Genomic DNA, 21,722 nt, shown 5'->3' with positions numbered 1-21,722 from the left:
ATCCTGCTTATTGCCACTGATACCTCTGCAATGGCAAATCTGTTTTGGATGATTAATAATGGCATTAGATTGATAACAAATAAGATCATAAAATAAATGTTGAACGGCAAATTTACTTCATCCTTTCCATCAAGTGCCAACCTATCTACAGAGAGGAAATTCTGTGCAGCTGACCTTGGGAAAAAAACATTTTTTTTCCCCACCATAGGTCTGAGGAAAATTGTCTAAAACACTTCTGCTGATCTAAACAGCTGCAACTGCAGTTTTTTCTTAAAAAAAAAAAAGAAAGAAAAAAAGTCCAAGCTATCTAAGTCTTGTTAAAATAGCAGTGGAAACAAGGGAACCTCGAAGATTAGCTAGGGATGACAACGAATATTAATACCCAGAAAAAAAGCCCAGCACTTATTCTGAGCTTCTCCTCCATTCAGTTATAAGATTACAGATATATACATTACAAATATATAACCTATATATAACATATATATGTGTGTGTGTGTGTGTGTGTGTGAAAGATAAAACAAATTTTGCTGAAGTAACTAGCTTTCACCACATGATGTAGCACTGACTGCAACATGGGCCCTTGTACGGGTGCTTTGTGTAAAAATCTATGAAAAGTGAGCGTGCTATTTGAACAGGCCACCTCTGTTACTTTGCCTCCTTTGGAGGAAGCCTGGCCACTCCAGAGGCACTGTTGGCATTACGGGGACTGAGATTCTAGTGGTGCCTGTCTCACAGGCACTGTGTTGGGAGACTGGCATTTCTACTTGGAAAGACAACAGGGAAAGGGAAAATGTGCAGTTGTGGGGTTTGGCAAGCATGATGCTTTCAGAGTTATAAGCATCTGTACTGAAACATTTCCTGTTACCTGACACATCAAGGTGTTCCAGGTTTGGGCACAGTGACACGACATCAAAGACTGCCTCATTGGAGATGTTGTAACATCCAGACACCTCCAGCCTCCTCAGTTCCGGACAGCACTGGGCAATGGTGTAGAGTCCTCTGTCTGTGAGCCGCCTGCAGCCACTAACAATTACCGTCTCCAACATGAGACATACGTTGGGAGTATCCTGACAAAGCCTCCGGGTCAGCACTTTAAGAGCCCTGTCTACGTTGATTGTCTCGCCAGTCAGGCGAATAGTCCTCCAAAGCCGCGGGTCCCAGGCAAGGTTGTACCAGCGGCGGCACACACGGGCACAGCGGCACAGCTGGTTGGTGGGCAGGAAGGAGAATATCTGGATCATGGAGTGGTCGGGCAGCCGGTCTATGTTGGCCTGTTCCTTCTGGTGCTTGGATGCCAGCCGGATGAGAGGATGCGTGAGGCGGGTTGGAGGTGGTGAGTGGACCATGGCAACAGTTTCCCCAGTGACTGAGGACGAAGATGTAGACGAACCTCTGCCATTTTGGAAACCAGGGGAATTTGGTGGAAATATTAATGCTGGACTGGGTGTACTGAGTGTCCGCATGCTCAGGTCGGAATCTGGAAGAATGAACACATAGTTTCAGTAAGTGGTGGACAAATGCACAGCACCCCACCAGCCCATTTGCTATTGGAGTATGGTAGACTTCAGTGTTTGTTGAGGGTTAAGCAGTCATTTTTACCAGTAAGAGTGAGGAAATATATATTTTAAAAGCCATGTGAGCAAAGGAGGGGCTGCAGTTCTGAGCCCTGTAATGAAGAGGAGATGTCAATGGAAGTCCAGAGATTTTAATTCTTTATGCTCTCAACTAAACACTGCAAGAAATGAGTACATCTGAATCACAGGCTTTTTTGACAGAGAATAACTGCCCATAACCTTAGCCCAGCTGTGAGCTGTTAGGGGCAGAATACTGTGGTCCTTTGCCTCTCAGCTCCTTCAGCCATTCAGCAGGAGCCCAAAGAAGAGCTCATAAGGCAAATGCTGCTTCCTTCACCACACCTGGGCAGATGAGAGAAGCACAACTCCATATACTTATTTTTATCATGTTATTAAAGAAGTTCATGCAAACTGGAACTCAGTAATTTAACCAAGAACGCAGTGATTAGTTCTTCTTAATGTGCACACAGAAAGCACTCCTTTCCAATGGACTAAAGTGAACTTCAGTTACAAAAAACAAGCCCAGAAAAGTAATTGACAAAGGAACAGCATGTCTGGAAACTTGTCAGCGAGCTGCTGCTGCATATTTACACACACTTACTGCTAGGGCTAATTGTCACACTGAAAGCAGTCAACCCAATTCTCCTCCCCAGAACAATTTGCTACTTCTTTACTTTCTTCATTTCACTCTACTGTGAAAAATCAGGCACAAAAATCAAGATCCTCTGCTACTAAGATAGGTTACCTTTGCTGTAAGATTATTTCAACTGTTTTCCTTTTGTGCTGATATTGCTGCCTACAAGTCATTTCCACTCCTGCTCCCAATTCTCCAAGCAAAGCAGGTAAAAGACTAGAAGACAACTACGATATCATTTTGATAGTCAAGCAAATATCATGGGCAATACATTCAGAGACTCAGTTATTTTCGCAATCACTACACAAGATACAAACAGTGTAACAGACAAATGCTGCTGCTGAGCACACCCCTTCCATCTCTGACCTCTCAGATCTCAACAAAATTCTTTATAAAGGAAAGCACCACCAAGAGATGAATACAGGAACCACAATTTAGTGACCAGCAGAATAACAAATTTCACTTAATAGGGTAAGAACAGTGGTTTTAGAGCACCAAGCTTTTCTCCACGTCACATCTTCTTTTCTCATGTCAGTGTTCAGGCATTTCAGGGAAGTATACAGAGGCATGTCCTTAAGTAACACCGACTCAGCAGCTCTGTGACTGTAACAGCACAGAGAAGGGCTAAGCAACATACACTCCAAAAATGCATTCAACAAACCTGCCCAAACCTGCGTTTAGGTAGAGTTTTAAAATTAAGTCCATTTTAGATGAATTTGACCATTACACATAAACTTCCCCATCAAGCTTTTACTTAGTCCAGCACAGGCCTGCTCTGATCTCACTAGCCACAACAGTAGCAACCACAGGCCTGCATTTTCAGTGTGTCTGCAGGAAAAAGACACAACTACTTAGCTGGAGAACTCAATGTCCAGCAGCTTGCTCAAGATCACCTACATGAGTTGCAGAGGGATCAAAATCGTCTCCTCACACTATGGAGGAAAAGCCTGTGCTACTCAGCTCCTTCCCTCTTCCTCTTCTGCATCTTGTTTTACTTAGAAACTCATAGTTTCAGCAAGTGACAGGAGAAAACATTTTCTCCAAGGCTTCTGAGCCTGTGCTATGGCTACGTGGACCTAATACAGGGATTTGTGTATTTAGGAGCAAGAACCGTATCTTCATGCAGAGTGCATTTTGCAGACACTCTACTCCCTCTGAGATCTCCTAATACCCCCCTGGCAGCTATTGCAAATAATTGCATCAAGGAGTGTTATTTGGAAAGTGTCTGGTATACGCTGGTATTTTAAAAATGAGATTTACAGCTGGAGAGAAAAAACCCAAAACACCAGCAGCAGCCAGGTTCCTGCAGACAAGCACTGATTCCACAGACCACTTAGGCAACAGTCCCCAAGATAAATTTTCACAAGGACTTACCATATGTTTGACCTCCCTCACACTACCACCAAACCAGTGAAAGTGCCTGAAGTTAAATGTGCAGAAGATGTGGCAGACTTGGAGCCTTTACTTTTTCCTCTTTTCTTGAGGTTTTAAGAGGAAAATGTTTCAAAAATAGAAGAATACACACTTTTTTTCAAGTCCTGGATGTATCTTCTGCTATTACATATATTTGATATTGTCAATCCCTCTCCTTTTTTTTTACTTCTTCATTAGCTTTGGGCTCTTTGGTTGGTTGATTGTTGTTTGATTGTTTTTACACAAACAAGCACAAAAGGAAGACAAAATTATATAAATAAAAACACAGAACAAACACTTGTTTACATTCCACAAAAAAGCCAGAACTAAAATCAAAAGCAAAAAGTTTAAATTTTTAACATCTGCTATAAACGATTTTTACTACTGTGGGAGCAATTACCTTCTGTAAGATCCAGCATATTCTGAAAACATACGTTTTTAATCAGTTACTGTTGAAAACACCTAAGAATTTCTGCAAGGTTACAGTTTTCCCTAGTCTTCATTTCTACCTAAGCATAAAAAAGCATTTAATACTCTACGATTCTCCCCATTTCCCCCGGTGAGCAACACACCAAGCTAATACGGCTAATCTCCACTCCTTCTGGATCAGAAGTGGCATTCCTACATCGCTCCTGGGCACTGTGAATAATCAATACCTTAGACCTTCTGGGTGCATAACGAATTACTAAAATGTGGTTTTTAACTTAGACCTAAAGCTAAAAAAGGCCTGACCTTTTGTTTTATGGGTATGCTCCATGGTTGCTTCGTGCTCTCTTAATTGTCTCATTAATATAGCAGTTCCAGATGTGCATCCTGTATTTCTTTTACCTTCAATCCTGAAGGTGCATCATGTGAAACTTGCTCCCTCCACCTTCAGGGCATAGACTTCCAGACAGACATACACATGCACCCTGTCTCTCTACCACAAAGTATTTTGGAAAAAGCCTGCAGTGTTGTCACCGTGTTTAAATAAGAGAGTTGAGAACACATTACTAGTCTGTTGAGCCTGTAATGCAATATGCTCTCAGACAGGAATTTTGCTGGTAGCTCAGCTGAACTCGGCACAGAGGTATTCCTGCTTACTATTCGTTGTACACCCCTAAGGGGAAAAGAAAAAATAGCAGGTGAGTCCAGGAGCCTTTCTGCCAGGAAAAACTTGGAAAGCTTTTTGCCAGCATTTAAATCTCCAGCAAAACACTTGGTCTACTACACATTATCCAGGCATTTCAAGTGTTTTTGGGAGGGGCTTCCTATAGCACTATCTGAACCTCTGAGGGTTTCCGTCAGATTTTGTTCTTCACCATTTACTGAGTGCTAGTTAACAGGCTGGGTCAGTCTGAGAAAGAGCAACTTAATGACAGTGTAACATTAATAAACACAACACTGCAAGCGCAAATGAAGTTACTGGTTACAGTTCTCAGTACACATTTTTACACATACATGCCCTATACAAACATTACACTTCCTGAAAAAACACAACTGTTTACAAGACCGAAATGCAGCTTTACATTTTGGTGATCTTAGAAAGTAAAAACAAATTAGAAAGCAGCCCTGCACTTCCCTCCCTACAACCTCTTTTGTTCCTTAGTCTCCAATCTTCTGTCCAAGATGCCTTTTATTAAAGCTTTGATCGGGCTCTGAAAGTTATTTTTTTATGCAAGAGAAAATTTCTTAACAATCTTTAAAGAAATCTCAAAAGATGTGTGCCAGAAACAGAACTATAAAAGCTGACACAGAGGGAGAAAATGCACTAGAGGGAGTTTTCTTATTCCATTAAGAATCTGGTTTATTTCAAATATTTTTTCTCCGGAGTTTGTTTCCTAATTAATACATACATCTGGGGACAAAAAGCCTTTAAATATATACTTTTAAACCAAGATCTAGTCCCTTCTGGCATTGACAACAACATGCAGTCTCTGATTTCAGAACCAGAGAGGGAAAACAATGTTGTATTTTCATCACTCCAGCAATGCAGACTAACACAGGACACTTGATGTCCGGATTCCAGCATGGACCTTTTAAGATTGAACTATTTTCCATGCTTAAAGTGTGACTCCATTTGTCCACACCTTCCACTATGGTATTGCAAGTGAGTCTTTTTTAAAGTGAATTCTATATTGAGCTCTTCCAAGTTAACAAAATTAAAACGAGAATTTTTATAAATATCAATGAAACTTAAGACTCTTATCTGAAAACTAAAAAGGATCCTTCATATTGATCTGCTGGCACCACTGAGGTTTCCAGCAAAACTAAGATAAGAAATAAACCAAACCGTGTTCAAGCTCTGAAAAGTCAGTATAGCTGAGAAAAATACAAAACAATTGTCATTTTTTTAAACATTAGATGCAAAGTAATGCGTGCCAGAAGCATTTACCCAGAGTACCAAAACATCACTTAGCATCTCTTCAATAAGTGTTGCGTAAGTATTACATATTTTACTAAGTGCAATGTGGGTATAGACTTCACATTTTTACCGTGATACCATCAACTTCATGCATGCCAAGGAAGCACTCCTCTTACAGAGACTGGGGAAAGTAATGACATGGGGAACTTAATGGTTGTAGCAGCTACAGTCAACAGTACAAAGGGGAATAGAAGCGTCTGACAGGCTTCTACAGGGGGAACAATGTGGGCTGATTCAGGGAGAGACTTGTGAATTCGACAGACAGATTTCAAATATGGCTGTGTGCCCTTAGATGAGAGCAAGAAAAGGAGTCAGCTAGGACAGCAGGCTACAACACAGCCATTTTCTTTCTAAGGCTATGGGCATGGACAAAGTTCCAGAAAAAGTGATACCTACAAAAAAAAAAGAAAGAGCATCATCCACATCACAAACATCCTCAGGCTTTTTCTCTCAGGGTAAGCTACCCTACTGACCTCGGTTCCTCCCAGTCCCAGGAGGCTGGGAGGAACTGGACAGCCTGAGATAGCAAAGAGGTAGCTGGAACAAAACTCACTGTGCAAACTTGTGCTGGGCTGCAGTGGTCAAGCATGCCAGAAGGAAAGGGTTGCTTGGTGGAGATACGTATAGAATTGTGCATCCTTTTACAATGAAGAACATATAGAATGAGAAATAAAGTTGGATGAGCTCTCTCTCCAAGAACACCAAATACACTTAAACCATCTCCAATGTGCATGTCTGCCCTGTTCTTAACTGCCAGGGACAACTATTACTCAGCTCACTGAGGTGCCTGTTCCACTGTTGCGACTGTATCAAGTTTCTAAGTTTTTCCTCTTATTTGGCTCATATAAGAAGCTGTTTCTTGCTCCCTCTTCTAGAGATCGCAAAGAACGAGACATCTCTATTCTTTCTGTAAGGACTTATCACATGCATTTGCCTTTCTTCCTAGTTGTGTTACTAATACTCACAGTTTCTCTTAGTTTTTTCTTTAAATTTTCTCCAATCTGTGTGTTTTTCTCTTAAAGCACAATGCTCCAAACTGAGCACCACACACCACCCAACCTCATCAGCAGTGGCCGAAGCGGAGTCCTTCCCCTCTACATTTCATGTAAACCACACTGTCAACTTTCCAGATTTCAACGGTCTCAGAAGGCTGATGTATTCACTATGGATTCCATGTATTGCCTGAATTCCCACGTGCCATACAGCTAGCTGTCCGGACATTTATTTTCTTCATCCATGTTTATAGAATCCATTCATCTTCCCTACATCTGCCTCCTTAGAGAATGCTATGTTTTCTCTCTCCTTAATTTCCTACCTTTTCAAGAGTATTTTGAGTACTGAGCAACCTTCTCAAATTGTGTTAATTTTCAGTTTTCCAAATATATTGCAGCTCTAGTGTCATAAATTTTAACCCATTCCTCCATATGTTGGTAATTTTGGGTCTCAATTCAGTTCAAATGGCTCCTGGAGAGAAAGGGGAAGTCTAGCGACCTGCTCATGAATACTGTAAGGTATGATGAGTTCAGTTGATTGGAGGATGGTGCTAATAACACCAAGGTTGCAGGTTCAATCCCCATATGGGCCATTCACTTAATAGCTAGACTTGATGATCCTTGTGGGTCCCTTCCAACTCAGAATATTCTGTTATTCCTAAAGGGTCCTTCTTGATCCATCATCATAGTTGACAAACATTCACACTGATAATTATACAATGTACTATTCCCCTTCAGTGGTCACCTTATGATGATTTCATTTAGTCTGTATTTCACCAGCTTGTTTCCAACACACACATGCAACACCCTAAGTAAACCCGAGATAGGTTACAGCTACTGCTTCCCTCTCACCGGACAATTTATTCTTGTCAATGCAGAAAATTAGACTGAAAACTGAGCTCAAAGGAATAAAAACACTTTGACAAAGGTGAAAACTAATTTCTTATCCTGTGATATCTTTTAGGTCATGCAACTTTCTTTTTGAGAGAAGAGATCTGTGACAAAGCTCGATCTGTCAATGTAAGAATGAGCAGCCTTATGAAGTAATCACATCCACATGCTCTTGGAAGGAACTTAAAATAACCTTTTATAGTTTTTAAAAACCTCCTATACAATGTAATAAGAAACTGTACCTATTGTATAAGACTAGAGGCATTGTGGAAGAGGGATATGTTAACCTAAATTTGAAGCCATTTCATAGTAGTTTCTGTGTAACATTTTAGACCTTGGATTATACTGGTGTAACTTCCCTGTGATGTCAAGCTCCAGTTTTCTTTAGCCTGTAAACTTCTCCAAATACATTTGGAGACCTGATCTTGCATTCCTGGCATATTCACGCTAGATGCTCAAAGTCAAACAGCACTACGACTGAAGCAAGCAAATAATTCTTCCTTACAATGTATTTGTCAAAAGCTGGAACTAATTTCCCCCCTACTGACTTTGTCCCCTGCCACATGGCAAGAATTAATTTTAATCCTCATATTTTTGAACGGAGCTAAAAATACAAAGACTGAAGGGGAAAGAAGTAAAAAAGTAATTCACCATTAGTTTAGGAAGTCAAGAAGTCTTAATTTTGTCTTCAGTACCACTGATGATACTAGCACATCAGCTCTGAGAAAGGGGTTTCACAGTGCATCATTTCTGGGAAATTACACAGAGATAGATTGGAAGGTGCATTTTTTCCATGTTCACTAAATATGCAACCCCAAAATGAATTCCATACATGCTTGAGCACAAGCTCTACTTAAACTCTTCAGGTCAGATCCTCTCCCAACTCCTAATGGTATGCCAGGGTGCTCCTCCAGCTGAGTTAGTTTATATTTACATTAGCAAAGAGTACAGCCCAGAAAGAGGAGCTCTGTGGAGCAAAACTAATACTGCTGAAAACCCAACATCCCCAGGCCTGGGAAGTGGGTGTTATTTTTTAGCCAATATTTAATTTAATCCTCAAACCTGAATGCTCAGTTGGAGTTACCTTTAGTATTTTAGGTGTCCTGCCAGAACATATTTTCTGGCTTTAGTTTTGCCTGAGGGTAACTGGGTTCATATACATCACGGTAGTAATTAAAACAGGGTAAGCAGGAGAGGCATTTCAAAAGTGAGCTTTGGACTTGAACAAAAATGCTAATGCAGATGAACCCACTGGTCAGCGAAGAATCCCCTGTCCACCTCCTCCAAAGCAAGAGTTACCACCTCCAAACCTCATCCACACCACTTTGAGGAGAGGCATCCTGTGCCCTGTTGCGTTCTCAGGGCTGAATTATTAAAGGACCAGACACATTGCATTTCATCATCCCCCATTTTCAGGATTATCACACCTATGGGAATCCATATAGTTTAATGCATTGCTCTGAAATGTGCAAACCAAATGAGCATTTACAAGATGCTTAAGTAAGACAACAAAAAGATAGTAAGTTTGCTTAATTTCCATATATTAAAAAGCCTGCCACCATCTTTCCCTCTTCTCTTGAAAAGCTTTTAGAAGTCTTAATTAACCCGGGAGCCCCATGCTGCTGAATACAAAAAACATTCCCAATTCATCCAGAGAATGACTTGTTTCACTGAAACAGGTTTACAACTACATTCTGCCTTTCCTTTGAGTTACTCTAACATGCTCCAAGGTGAAAATTTTGTCAGGTAAAACACTTTTCCACCTGACGAGACAACATTTACATTTCTGTGTTCCACTGTTTTTAATCTATTCTTCTTTATTTTTCATTTAATACCAACTTGACATAAATGTAGCGAAGGTAACTGCACACTGCTTGATACTGGCTGTCAAGATATACACACATGGCCAGAATGAGTCACCTGGAGTGACACTGAGCTGGGGCAAACAGATGCTACTCTGTCTTTGAATGATAGGCTGACATTAGGTTTGTGTTGACGCAAATGCATCTTTGCAATTTATATAGAAAACTGGAACAAATGCCTAATGACTCCCAACTTCAAAATGCAGAAATCCAGTCAGCTGTTCCAGCCAAATGTAGCTGTTCCACTATTTCACCTCGCAAAAATGGAAGAATTTGGAATAAAAGATGTATCAGTTTACATTACTATAGAACTTCAAGACAAGTTACTGGAATAAATTTATAGGAGGGAAGCATTTTCAAAATTTCCAGTTCATGTGGATCAAAACCAAGAGGATCCTCAGAACTCTGAAATGGAGTTCTGCTGGATGTGCGTGACTCTAAACGGAAAATAATAATATACAAAGCAGAGGAATGCTTGCCTCTGGGAAAAGCTAACAATTTAATCACTTTGTTGTGTAATCAAGATGACTTGCATCCATTTGGTAGCAAATGCTACAGTAGACAAATAATTCCCCCAAGAATGACTGTTTCCAGCATATTCACCATAAGTGAGTAAAAGAACATTGTTTTTCATAATCAACTGTTGGCATATTAAAAGCATGAAACTCTCAGAAATTATTGACTTTCAAATTAACAGGGGATCCACAATTTGACCTCCAAAATTGGAGAAACAAATGGTAAGTAAATGCTAAACAGAAGAAGAAACAGTAATGAGATTTAAAGCCACAAAAATTGTGCTTCTCTATTAACACTGAAGTTTAGATCACAGAATCACAGAATGGCCTGGGTTGGAAGGGACCTTAAAGGTCATCTAGTTTCAATGCCCCTGCTGTGAGCAGAGACACCTTCCACTAGACCAGGTTGCTCAGAGTTCCATCAACCTGGCCTTGGAACACTTCCAGGGATGGGCAATCCGTAGCTTCTCTGGGCAACCTGTTCCAGTGCCTCACCATCATCACAGGGAAGAACTTCTGCCATATATCTAATCTAAAACTACTCTTTCAGTCTGAAGCCATTCCCCCTTGTCCTGTCATTATGTGCCCTTGTAAATGGTCTCTCTCCATATTCTAATGATTTAATATAATTTAGAATAGTTCAAATACCCCTCCTAAAATGAATGCAGGCTTTGAAAAACTAATCTTTGCTGATAATCCGAAAAGAGATAAACCTCCAAATTATGGGACAGAGTTGTACACAGCACAAGAAGAGGCCTCTAGATTTAAAAAAAAAACAACAAACCACAAAAAACAAAACAGAAAACCAAATGAAAAGGTAAAGCAATCCCAACTCAACTTGGTTCAGCCCAGCTCCTTTTGGGTTGTCCTGTGAGATACCTGAAAGTGCCTACCCCATGTCCCAGTTGATGAGTCATATGTCAAAGCAGAAGTCATACCCCTCTACCATCTAAGTTATCAGTAAGGGAGTGAAAATGAAAAAAACCTAAAAAATGCTGCCAACAGACAAGAGAATATAACCTTCTTCTGAAAAACTGCATAAGTTACCATGTCATAGCACACTACAGAGTGTGTTCAGTGAGCTCTTTTCAATCTCGTAGGAGAATTACAATGAGGCAGTAACAGTTTTCCTGACTTTACAAAGAAGTGTTTACTCACAGACTAATGCTTTTGTAGACTAGGAGGGACTCTACCAAGAGCCCTGCCTGCATCTGTAGGATGGCCATGGATGACAGAAAATCAGTAGAACTGTGCAAAACATAACTAAAGGCCGATCTGCAACACCTGTTCCCAATCAACTCAAATCCATTTACACTTCAGTTTCCAAAGTTTATTTTCCTTTCCAGGAATGAGATTCCTTCAAAAGCACCTGCTAGCATTCTGGCAAGCATTCTTGTGTTCGGAGGGCAAAATCTCATTTCTAAGGTTGCATCCCTCCTCCCTTCTGACACATGGCCAAACTTAGAAAAGCAAAGCTGGTCTCCAGAGCTTTTCGAAGAAATGGTAGAAAACTTCACTTAATCCATAGTTTTACATTTCTTACAAGCCCACAATGTTACCACTACGCAGATAGACAAAGGAACGTATTCAGCAAAGAGCTGGCCAAAGCCAATTCCCTAACGAATCACCTTTGAGACTTCGGTGATAGGAACACTCTAGAGGGGATGAAAGAAAAGAAACATAGGCCTCCAAAGCAGAAGCCCAGGACACCAGCACAATCTAACTTATCCAACATCTCTCCAACAAAGATACATAAACCAAGGATTTTTCATAATAAACACTTCACGTTATGAGAGCCCTGGAGTGACAGTCAGCAGTCCCCTCTTGTTACGCACACACACAATATACACACAACAACACACTGAGCAAACACATAGTGCTTATTCAGAACCACAAGGATTAAAATTTTGTTTATGGGAAATTTGGGAGTTAAGCTAGGAAAGAGACATGGCCACTGGCAGCTTTCTCCTACTAGAAAAATGTAACTGGCTCAAGCCCAAGTGCACTAAGTTACATGGATTCCTGACCACCGGCGTGAAGCAGTCCCAGACTGTGTCAAAACAGATGGTACTTACAACTGCAAAAGTAGTGCATTAGCCACCCTCTGAAACCCAGCCCTGCCGTCTGAGGTCTCACTTGCTGTGTCTGTGACTTGTGATGTATAAATTGTAGATTGCTATTTATATGGAACAACATATGGTACTCTGACATTTGAGGAGTATCAGATGTACATACATGCAAGTAAATCAAGAATTCAGCACTCTGTATTTATGGCAACTTCAATAACTTCCCAGTCTACTGAATGCCACAATAAATAATTGCCTTATTGCACATAAAATATTAACTGACTGTAATTATTCCTTTTCAATTCATTGTGATTTCAATTTACTGAAATGCGATAAACTAAATTATTCACTGTTTAATATCATTTTGATTTCATTAACTTAAAATAATTATGCAAAAAAAAAGAAAATATGATTATTATGTCTACAACCACTGAGTTATTCAAAGTAAGAACGATGGCACTACCTAAATCTTTCAGCCTCTTATTTTTCATGTTAGCCTAAGCTAATTATATAAAACTCCATCACTAGCTTTATATGGCATTTTACATTTAGCCTCAGATTTCGTATCACCAGCTTATGGCAATATCTTAGGGAGTAGACTTAAAGACAGGATAGCAGCAGAAGCAGCATTTGGAATCAAGATATATTTGGCATCTTGACAAAGAAAGAGGAATATGAAGAGAAAGGCTCTTTTCTTCACAAAGGTCAAGAAAAAAAAAGAGCTTGTCAGGGTGTTATCATGAATATATATATATATATATATATATATACACACCCCTGATGGGAGGGTGTACAGGAGATGGAGACAAGCTTTGTTCAGTGGTGCCCAGGAACAGGACCAGAGGCAACAGGCACAAACTGAAACACAGAAGGTTTCATCTGAACATCATCAGGAAACACTTCTCACTGTGAGAAGTGGCAGTGGTACAGGTGTCCCAAAGAAGTTGTAGAGTCCCCATACTTGGAAATACCCAAAAGCCATCTGGACATAGTCAAAGTCAACCAGCTCTAGGTGGACCTGCTTGAGCAGGACATTTGGACCAGATGGCCTCCAGGTCCCTGCCTACCTCAATCACTCTGTGATTCTCTGAAATAACTCTAATACACCTCCTACAAAGAGCACATGAAGTTTAAGTCCCACTTTCAAAAGGGCATCTTCTGTATGAACTTTGCATTATGGTTCCGAGCATCTTCAAATCTGTTCTCCCATTATGGGGGTCATGTAGAGTTTGCTTTTTTTCAGTACACCAACTCAAGCTCCATTTCAACTGTGATTGAGATGATCACCCTCATCATTAAATGTTAAAACTCAAGCAGGCAATTATTATCAGCTGGCAACATGGCCATTTGTGAGAACTGGCTTAAGGGATACTTATTCTTTGCCTCCAGTCCAGAGAATTCCCTGAGGCTCAGCACTGGCTCTTGGTACCTGTAGAAATGCTTCTTGAACTCTATAAAGGATGTGCACTTTTTGCCAGAATTCTACCTCAAAACTTCCAGTAGTACCTTCATCATGTGTGATAGATAATATCAGGTTTACCTGCACATAGCCAACTAGCAGTAAAAAAAAAATCCTCTTAAGCTATTACATAGGCATTGTCTCCCATACCTTCCTTATCATAAAGCTGGTGAAGTACAGATTAGATAAGTGGACAGTTAGGTAAATCAAAAGCAGACTGAACTGCTGGGCTCAAAGAATTGTCATCCATGACACAAAGTCCTACTGGAAGCCATTGCCACTGGTGTGCTGGGGCTAATACCACTTAACCTCTTCATTAATAACCTGGATAATGGGACAGAGTGCACCCTGAGCAAGTTTGTAGATGACATAACTGGAAGGAATGGCTGATACGCTAGAGGGTAATGCTGTCATTCACAGGGACCTTGACAGGCTGCATAAGAATGGCTTCACAGGAACATCACAAAGTTCAACAAAGCAAAATAAGAAGTCCTGTACCTGGAAAGAAATAACTCTTCATATCGGCAAAGCCTGGGGGCCGACGAGCCAGAAAGCAGCTTGGCAGAAAAGGTCCTTGTGGACATTGAGTTGAACATGAGACAGAAATATGTTCTCACTGTAAAGAAGGTGAAGAGCACCCTAAGATGCATTAGGAGGAATGCTCTTTGCAGGTTGAAGGAGGTGATGCTTCATCTCTGCTCAATGCTGGAGGATTCTGTCCAATTCTGGACTCCCCAGTACAAGACAGACGTGAACATACTGGAGAGAAATGCCACAGAAATGATCAAGGGATTAGAGCATCTGACATAAGAGAAGAGAATGAGAGAGCTGGGATTGGTATCCCTTGAGAGGAGAAGACTCAGGCAGATCTCATCATTGTGTATAAATATCTGAAGGGAGGGTATAAAGAAGATGGAGCCAGGCTCATCTCAATGGTATCCAGCAAATGGACAAGAGAATGTAGGCTCAAACTGAAATACTGGAAATTCCTATCTAAACAAAATTTTTAATGGTGAGAGTGGTCAAGCATGGGATGAGGCTGCCCAGAGAGGTATGGGGTCTCCATCTTTGAAGAAAGTGTCCTGGGCAACATGCTGTATTTGGCCCTGCTTTGAGACGAAGGTAGGATAAACTCCAAATGTTCCTTCTAATCTTGATTATTCTGTAATTACCAAGTCAATGGAACTTAACAAGACTTTCCTCTTTGAGGCCTTGCATAGAAGAACAAAGTATGCCTAATTAGAGCAAATCAAACCCTCGTGAAAATGTCATAATAAATGTGCTAATTCACAAACTCTGAGTGGAAAGGTTAAGTAATCTTGACCTGTGCAGATGAAGACCGAAAAGGATACGCTAACACGTAGCATTACCTCCAATGTATGTAGATGGAAGATGGAGGTGATGGAAAGGTTACTTGAAAGGCGCTTGCAAAGCTATGTAAGAAGGAGCAGCAGCCAAGTTTGACTTAGAGAAAACATTGTAGTTGAGGGCTAAAAATTATCACATAGCACACAAATAGGTCAAGGCATTGGCTGAGCGAGTTGGGATTGACATCTAGAGCTTTCTAGGAAGCAGTGAGATTAAAAAAAAAAACAAATCCAAAGCACAACAATAGAGGAATTAATCTATGAAGAAAATTCTACTTTAAGATGTTGTTTAGACAGGATGACCCAAGAACTTTCCCACCCTTTATCATCAGCCAGCCCTGATTTGTCAGCCATCCATCTTTCTAAAACAGAGAAGTAAAACTCTTACTGAAAGAATTTGTCAGGGGGCACGAAAAATGAAGGACAGAATAGCATTGAGTAACTGATGCTTATTTTCATCAGCGAAGTTGTGCCACTCTTTTCCATCAGGTTGGCAAAGATACACACTTAAGGCTGAGAAGAAATGCCCTTGCTACAAATTTTTCAAGGTTGTTTCAGTACACACTTTTACAGATTTTGTACTCCTGACTTCATAACACGCAGACCATTCTCCATTTTGGGAGAAAAGAGGATGAAGTTCACTGCAATGCATATGACCCACAGGAGCATATCAAACTCTGCTCATGCAGACTCTGCTAAGACTGCTGAGCTTCAGTGAAAATTTCTTCAGATGCTCTCTTTTTCTCACAAGACAATGAATATGTCAAAGATCCTTGTAACTTACATCTTGAGTTTGAGAGACAGCATTCATTGGTCTCAGTTCTGAGCCTCCTGAGGAGTCTCCATTGCCAGTCTTCCTCCTTGTGCTCTCCTTCTTAGCAGAGTTGAGGCTACAGGTTTCTTGGTTGGATGCACTATGTTATGCTTGTAGACAACGACTACCTGAACTACTAAATTGGGACTGAAGTCATGGTGAATCCACACTCAGACTACCTTCAGTTGAACTGACACTTTTAAGTCCAGCTTCAGAAGCAAGGCTGATGGACACAAAGCTCAGGAGAAAGTTGTGCTCTGTTAAGCTGCAGAGAGAGCAAAGTAGTGTCCAACTGCTATACTACTATTATATTTAAGCAGCAAAGTGATGACAAGGTTGTGTTTACAGGATATGTGATGTAAATTAAGGTACATGTAATGAGGTTCAGGTTCTAGAAAAGACATTTAACTCTGTGCTATAGTTACACAAGGTACTGAAGCTTCAGGTGGAGAAATTATAGTAATGACTTCATCGTCTCCTTCCTAATTGCACAAGACTTCAAGCAGAAGACTAATCCAAAAAAGAATTTATAAAAATGTATTTCTAGCATTCCTCAGTACAATTTGGAAACATGGAACACGGCCAATAAAGTAATCACAAAGTCACATTTAAAAACTTCTAATGAGAAAGTAAAAAGAATTTTTACGAGGAAACATTTTAGAAACATGCAGTGACTTCACATTTTCCAAGCTTGGATTTACAAGCAAAGAGGCTGATGCTGCAGTACCTGAATGCCGAGTACTTTCTGGGATGTGCAGAATACAATGGCTACTGATAGTTTCGAGCAGTCAGCATCTCACAGGATCATAACTCCTCTCACTACACATTGAATCTGAAACACTGCCGGGTTAGTTCACTCTCTCTGTTCTATTTGTGGCAAAGAGACTTTTATAACATCAGTAATTGTGTTGAAAGTATTGTTCTCATTTCGTTATACTGAGCTACACTCCACTCATGCTGTATTCATGACTATTTATAGCATGAACCATGTATAGGAAGGAACATGACACTGCGAAAGTGTCACTATGAGAAATGCCTAAGTAAGAAGTGAGATGAGATTACAAACACTGGGCCACTAATCTGCTATAATCCAGTGCAGCTGGCACTAAGGTGTTCCTGGTGACACGGACTGATCACCGAAGGAGCTTCAGGGCACTTTGAGACATCCATGCTCTCAAAGCAGCTGACAGGCACCTAAATTACATCAGTTATCTGTGAGCATGCCACAGGATTAATTGCCTTCTCTGCTCCCCAACAAAGCATTGGCAGCTTACTTCTATCACATCTAATTAGGCACTAGCAGTCATTTAGCAGCCTCAGAGGCAGCTCTCAGACAGCGCAACCGGGTCACAGAAGAGGTCTGTCTGTTTCCTTGCAATTGCACATTCTTGTACCAGACCATTAAAGGCAAGTGAGGTTCACAAAGACGCACAAAGATTTCTTTCTTCTCAGGAATATTATATGCTGGTATCATGGTGCCACCAACCTGTCTTGGGTATCCCATGATAATCATGCAGACTATGACATACTGCAACACATCTAACATTTGTGGTCACCCTGCCATGCATCTTTCTCTGTCCTGAGGGTCCCTCTAACATCTGAGCATTCAGGTACAGTTGCTGAAATGCAATCTGTTGTTTTTTTCCCAGCATTAGTAGTAAAAACCACGCAGCCAGAGCCAGGCATAACTTATCTACCATCACAGGTAGTAGTTGCAGCAGACAAAATCTGAATACACAGATACAAAACGTTCTAGTTTAAAGGGAAAAAAAACTAAAGTAAAAGCAAGCAGATTGCAGGGGCTCAGGAAAGAAGCTAGTGTATAATACAACAAAAACTTCACTAACACCTCCAGTTAGAGGTGGTAGCAGACTTGAAATACAACCCTCTGGACACACCACTGTAAACAGTGTAGAATCATCAGATTCTTGTAAGCAACCCTGAAAAACCTGGCAACTCTAAAGTTCATTATTTGCAATAGTTTCAGGTTTCAGTTAAAGTTTTGTTTGCTTGTATGACAGAATATATCCAAGCTGAGACATGTTACGAGGATTCTGCTGGTAAGTCAATAATCACAACAAAAGCTTGTTCAAGAGGAATACTGTTTCATATTCACTCATTAACTGTTTCGAAATCTTGTGAAAAAATGTAAAAAAAAAAAAAGAAAGAGGAAAAAAAAAGGAGAGAAATAAAATCAGGTAAATTAACCAGCTTCCCTTAAAACACAGAATTACCTATTGTTAGAGTCCTGTGGTGAGGTTAAAGCCTTTATCACTGGTTTCTACCATCTGGCCAACACATGACACATTTTCATTTTCTATGTACTGTACTATAAAGACATACTAGATTTAAGGCTTCCACCTGCAAACTCCAAAATGTCATGTTGCACACCACAACAGAGATTTGCCATCCACAGGATGGTTTGGTTTTACCTCTAACTTCTCTCAGTAACAGCACTCTCCCACTCTCAGGAGGCTCTGCAGAGAACTCCCAGAGCTTGCTCCTCTGTGCATCTATCAGCACAAAGCACAGCCCCGCTCGCAAGAAAACTTGGCGGAGGCTCACAAAATACACAACTTAACAATCAAGAGCCTTGTTGAGTTGGACCTTTTATTGAACACAACTCCGGCCCTTGTCTCCTCTCTCTGTTTATAAGGCTTACCAAGTATATAAACTATTGCTCTTAAATTATGAGGACCCACATTTATGAGAGCAATTATCCTTTGTTTGTTTAGAAAGGCTATTTGTCTTTCTCCTGTCTTTTACATGCCTCCCTGCCTCCCTTACCCAAAACATAGCAAAATGTTTAGATTTTTATTTGAGGGTGGGCTCCATCTGAAGTTCACTTAATGAGAGGAAATCTCTGCTATAACCATTGGCTAGGGGGAGGAGCAGGAGGAAGAGATCAAGCCTTGCTTCAGTTCAAATGAAAGCTAACCAGGGGAATTGTTTGGAGGAATAGATAAAGTTTTTGGTTTTATACCTCTATAAAATTAAGTATAAAGTTGGGGTGATATGGCTTTAAAAAATAATTTAAAAATCATAGTACATATAATAAGTACCTCTCTGTCACTGTGCATTAGAGCAGGGTAAGGTTTGAACACTGTACTGGCCCTTCTGTAGTCTGTTCAGATAAGATGGAAAGTAAAAACTCACTGCTGGAGGTTTAAGAATACCATACCATGTTATCCCTAGAGAACAGATTAAACTATAACTTCCAAAAGAATAACATATGCCTTTGTAACACTGCTCTATTCAGAATTAATACTGCCAACAAAACATACATTTGAGCTCTGCAAGTGAGCACACTTGGCTGTCTTACCGTGCTTCCCAGTGAGTTGTCAAGTACCAAGCATAGATGGACTTCCTTTAACAGTTTCAGAAAAATGATCCTACGTATCAGCTCTGTCATTCCTGTAATTCCAACAAGAATTTAAGACCTGAACAGTCCTGTGGCCTGCAGACAAATGGCTATTACCCTGAGGACCGCTGTTCTTCCTTCCTCTCCAAAATTTGCAACACACACCCTCTGCTACACAAGGCAACACCAAGACTGAACCTTTGAAATCATCCACTTAATGAAAAAGAAAGCTTAGTTGCTTGGAAAGCTACAGGAGCAGCAGGGAAAGGAAACAGACACTTGATGTAGCTCCTCATTTCCTCAGGCACATACCTCCTCACCATCAGTAACAAGTGAAACTGTTCTTTTCCAGATGCCCTGGGTAGGGGAAGTCCTCCAGTACACTTTCAAGCATGAAACTGCATAAAGGTCCTTCTGAGAGACAATGATGGGACAGATCTAGAGTAGCTGAATTTCAGCATGGCAAATTAAAAAAAATAAGTAAGAAAAAAGAAGGTATTTTTAAAACAAGTGCTGCAGAACTGTCAACAGAAGCAAGCATAGGGCTGGTGCCTCTTGGTGGCAGAGTCATTGCACAACCAACAGCCACTAGAGAACAGAAATGCAGCATGGGGAAAGCCTTCCAGGAAAGTGGCTTTTGTTCTGTTCAACAAAGGCTGATGAGAAGATACTTCAGAAGTGAAATGTATTTTCTAAATTAGGGATTCTTAATTTTATGACAGGGAAAACTCATGGCTTTGAGAAAAATTCAGTGATTGCTTTGCTCTCCATGTACCAGGCACCCATCCCCTAGGTGACTTTTATTCACTGATATTCAATAGTTCAATGAAGAAAGCAGAAGCACCAGTCACTTGCAAGCTGAAAGTACATTTTTCTCTTTAGAAGCCAAAGTCACCAACACTCCCTAATACAGTTTCCATGTCAAAATATGATTAGCAGGGATCTTGCACTGGGACTTCATGACCCTTGCCAAGCTACAATAAAGGAGGTTATCTTGCATGATGCCAGATGCATTACACAACACACCTATGAAATAAAATCACAAGTTCCCCTTCTTGTAAAACCTGCTTTCAGGGTTAAATGAACACAGTCATCTTTAGGTAGAAATATGAAGTACTATAGAATCACAGAACTGCTTAGGTTGGAAAAGACCTCTAAGGTCATCAAGCTCAACTACAAACCTAATACTGCCAAGTCCACCGCTACAGGTCTTCTAAATACCACTAGGGATGGTGACTCCACCGCTTCCCTGGGCAGTCTGTTCCAGTGCTTGACAAACCTTTTGATGAAGAGATTTTTCCTAATATCCAATCTCCCCTGGTGCAACTTGATGCTATTTCCTGTTTTCCTATTGCTTGCTACCTGGGAAGAGAGACTGACCCCCACCTGGCTACAACCTTCTTTCAGGCAGTTGTATGGAGCGATAAAGTCCCCCTGAGACTCCTTTTCTCCAGGCTAAACAACCCCAGCTCCCTCAGCCGCTCCTCATAAGACTCATTCTCTTAATCATGAAAAGCACAAAGAGGAGCTCATGTAAGAGCTAAATACCATTCTACTTTCCAGAAGCAGTCTTTTTTCTCCCCAATTCTCTTTTTCTGAATTGTTTTGTTTTAAACCATCGACAACCATTTTTATGGAGTAACTTTATGTCCTGTCTTAAATATGAATTTTATAGAAAGTTTTTGCTGTAAAAGAGTTGTCTGGTTTGATTAATAGTCATCTCATACAGGAAATACTTGCATAATGTGAATACATCTTGGACACAGATCTGGCTCACAGTAGGCCTTTTGTGCTGCAGAGACTAACCTGGAACTGTTCCCACTGATATTGCTTTAAGCAATCCTGCTGGACTGCAGAATATGGATACCAGCATCTCCTTCTGCAGGTTTTAAGCTATCCAGATGAGAGGGGAATTTACCCAAGTTCCACCAGATACAGATGAAGAAGAGAAACCACCCGATTGCTGACCTGTACAAACTGGCCTTTCAGTCAGAAAGCCTCTGATCCCCATTACACGGCTCAGAATTGAGCACTTAGAGAGCTCTGAGTAGAGGGCCAAAATATGGAAAATCTAAGGTTACTTGTAGGCTGGCAAACAAAACCACTGCAGGCAGCAGTCTCAACCAAAAGAAAAGTACCAAAGGAATGAGAAAGATCTGATGGCCATGGTTCACTCATGTTTCCAGAAGATGCTCAATGAATGTCTACCTTGAAGGTCTTGAAAGAAACTGGGCAGCCAAAACAAGTGAGAAGATCTCAAAGATAAAGTCCTTATTTATTTATGAGAACAGGAAACAAAGTAGGAGTTACCAGTTGCTTCTTGCCATTAAAGGAAGGATTCTGGACAGTTCAATATGCTCTTATGTAATC

The 21,722-nt window shown here is 40.6% G+C and overlaps 1 protein-coding gene across 5 annotated transcripts in view; it reads right to left on the bottom strand.

Moving 5' to 3' along the window:
• FBXL7 (F-box and leucine rich repeat protein 7) overlaps positions 1-21,722 on the bottom strand; it is a 305,177-nt gene that overhangs the window by 6,739 nt on the left and 276,716 nt on the right. For all 5 annotated transcript variants that reach the window (XM_027681710.1, XM_027681728.1, XM_027681719.1 and 2 more), the window contains one exon: positions 866-1,477. In XM_027681710.1, coding sequence (XP_027537511.1) covers positions 866-1,477 — 612 coding nt within the window. The remainder of the gene's footprint in view (positions 1-865; positions 1,478-21,722) is intronic.

Source organism: Neopelma chrysocephalum, unplaced genomic scaffold (genome assembly GCF_003984885.1).
Source record: "Neopelma chrysocephalum unplaced genomic scaffold, ASM398488v2 Primary Assembly neopelma1_22b, whole genome shotgun sequence".
Lineage (NCBI taxonomy): Eukaryota > Metazoa > Chordata > Aves > Passeriformes > Pipridae > Neopelma > Neopelma chrysocephalum.
This window is presented reverse-complemented; position numbering and strand designations above follow the sequence as displayed.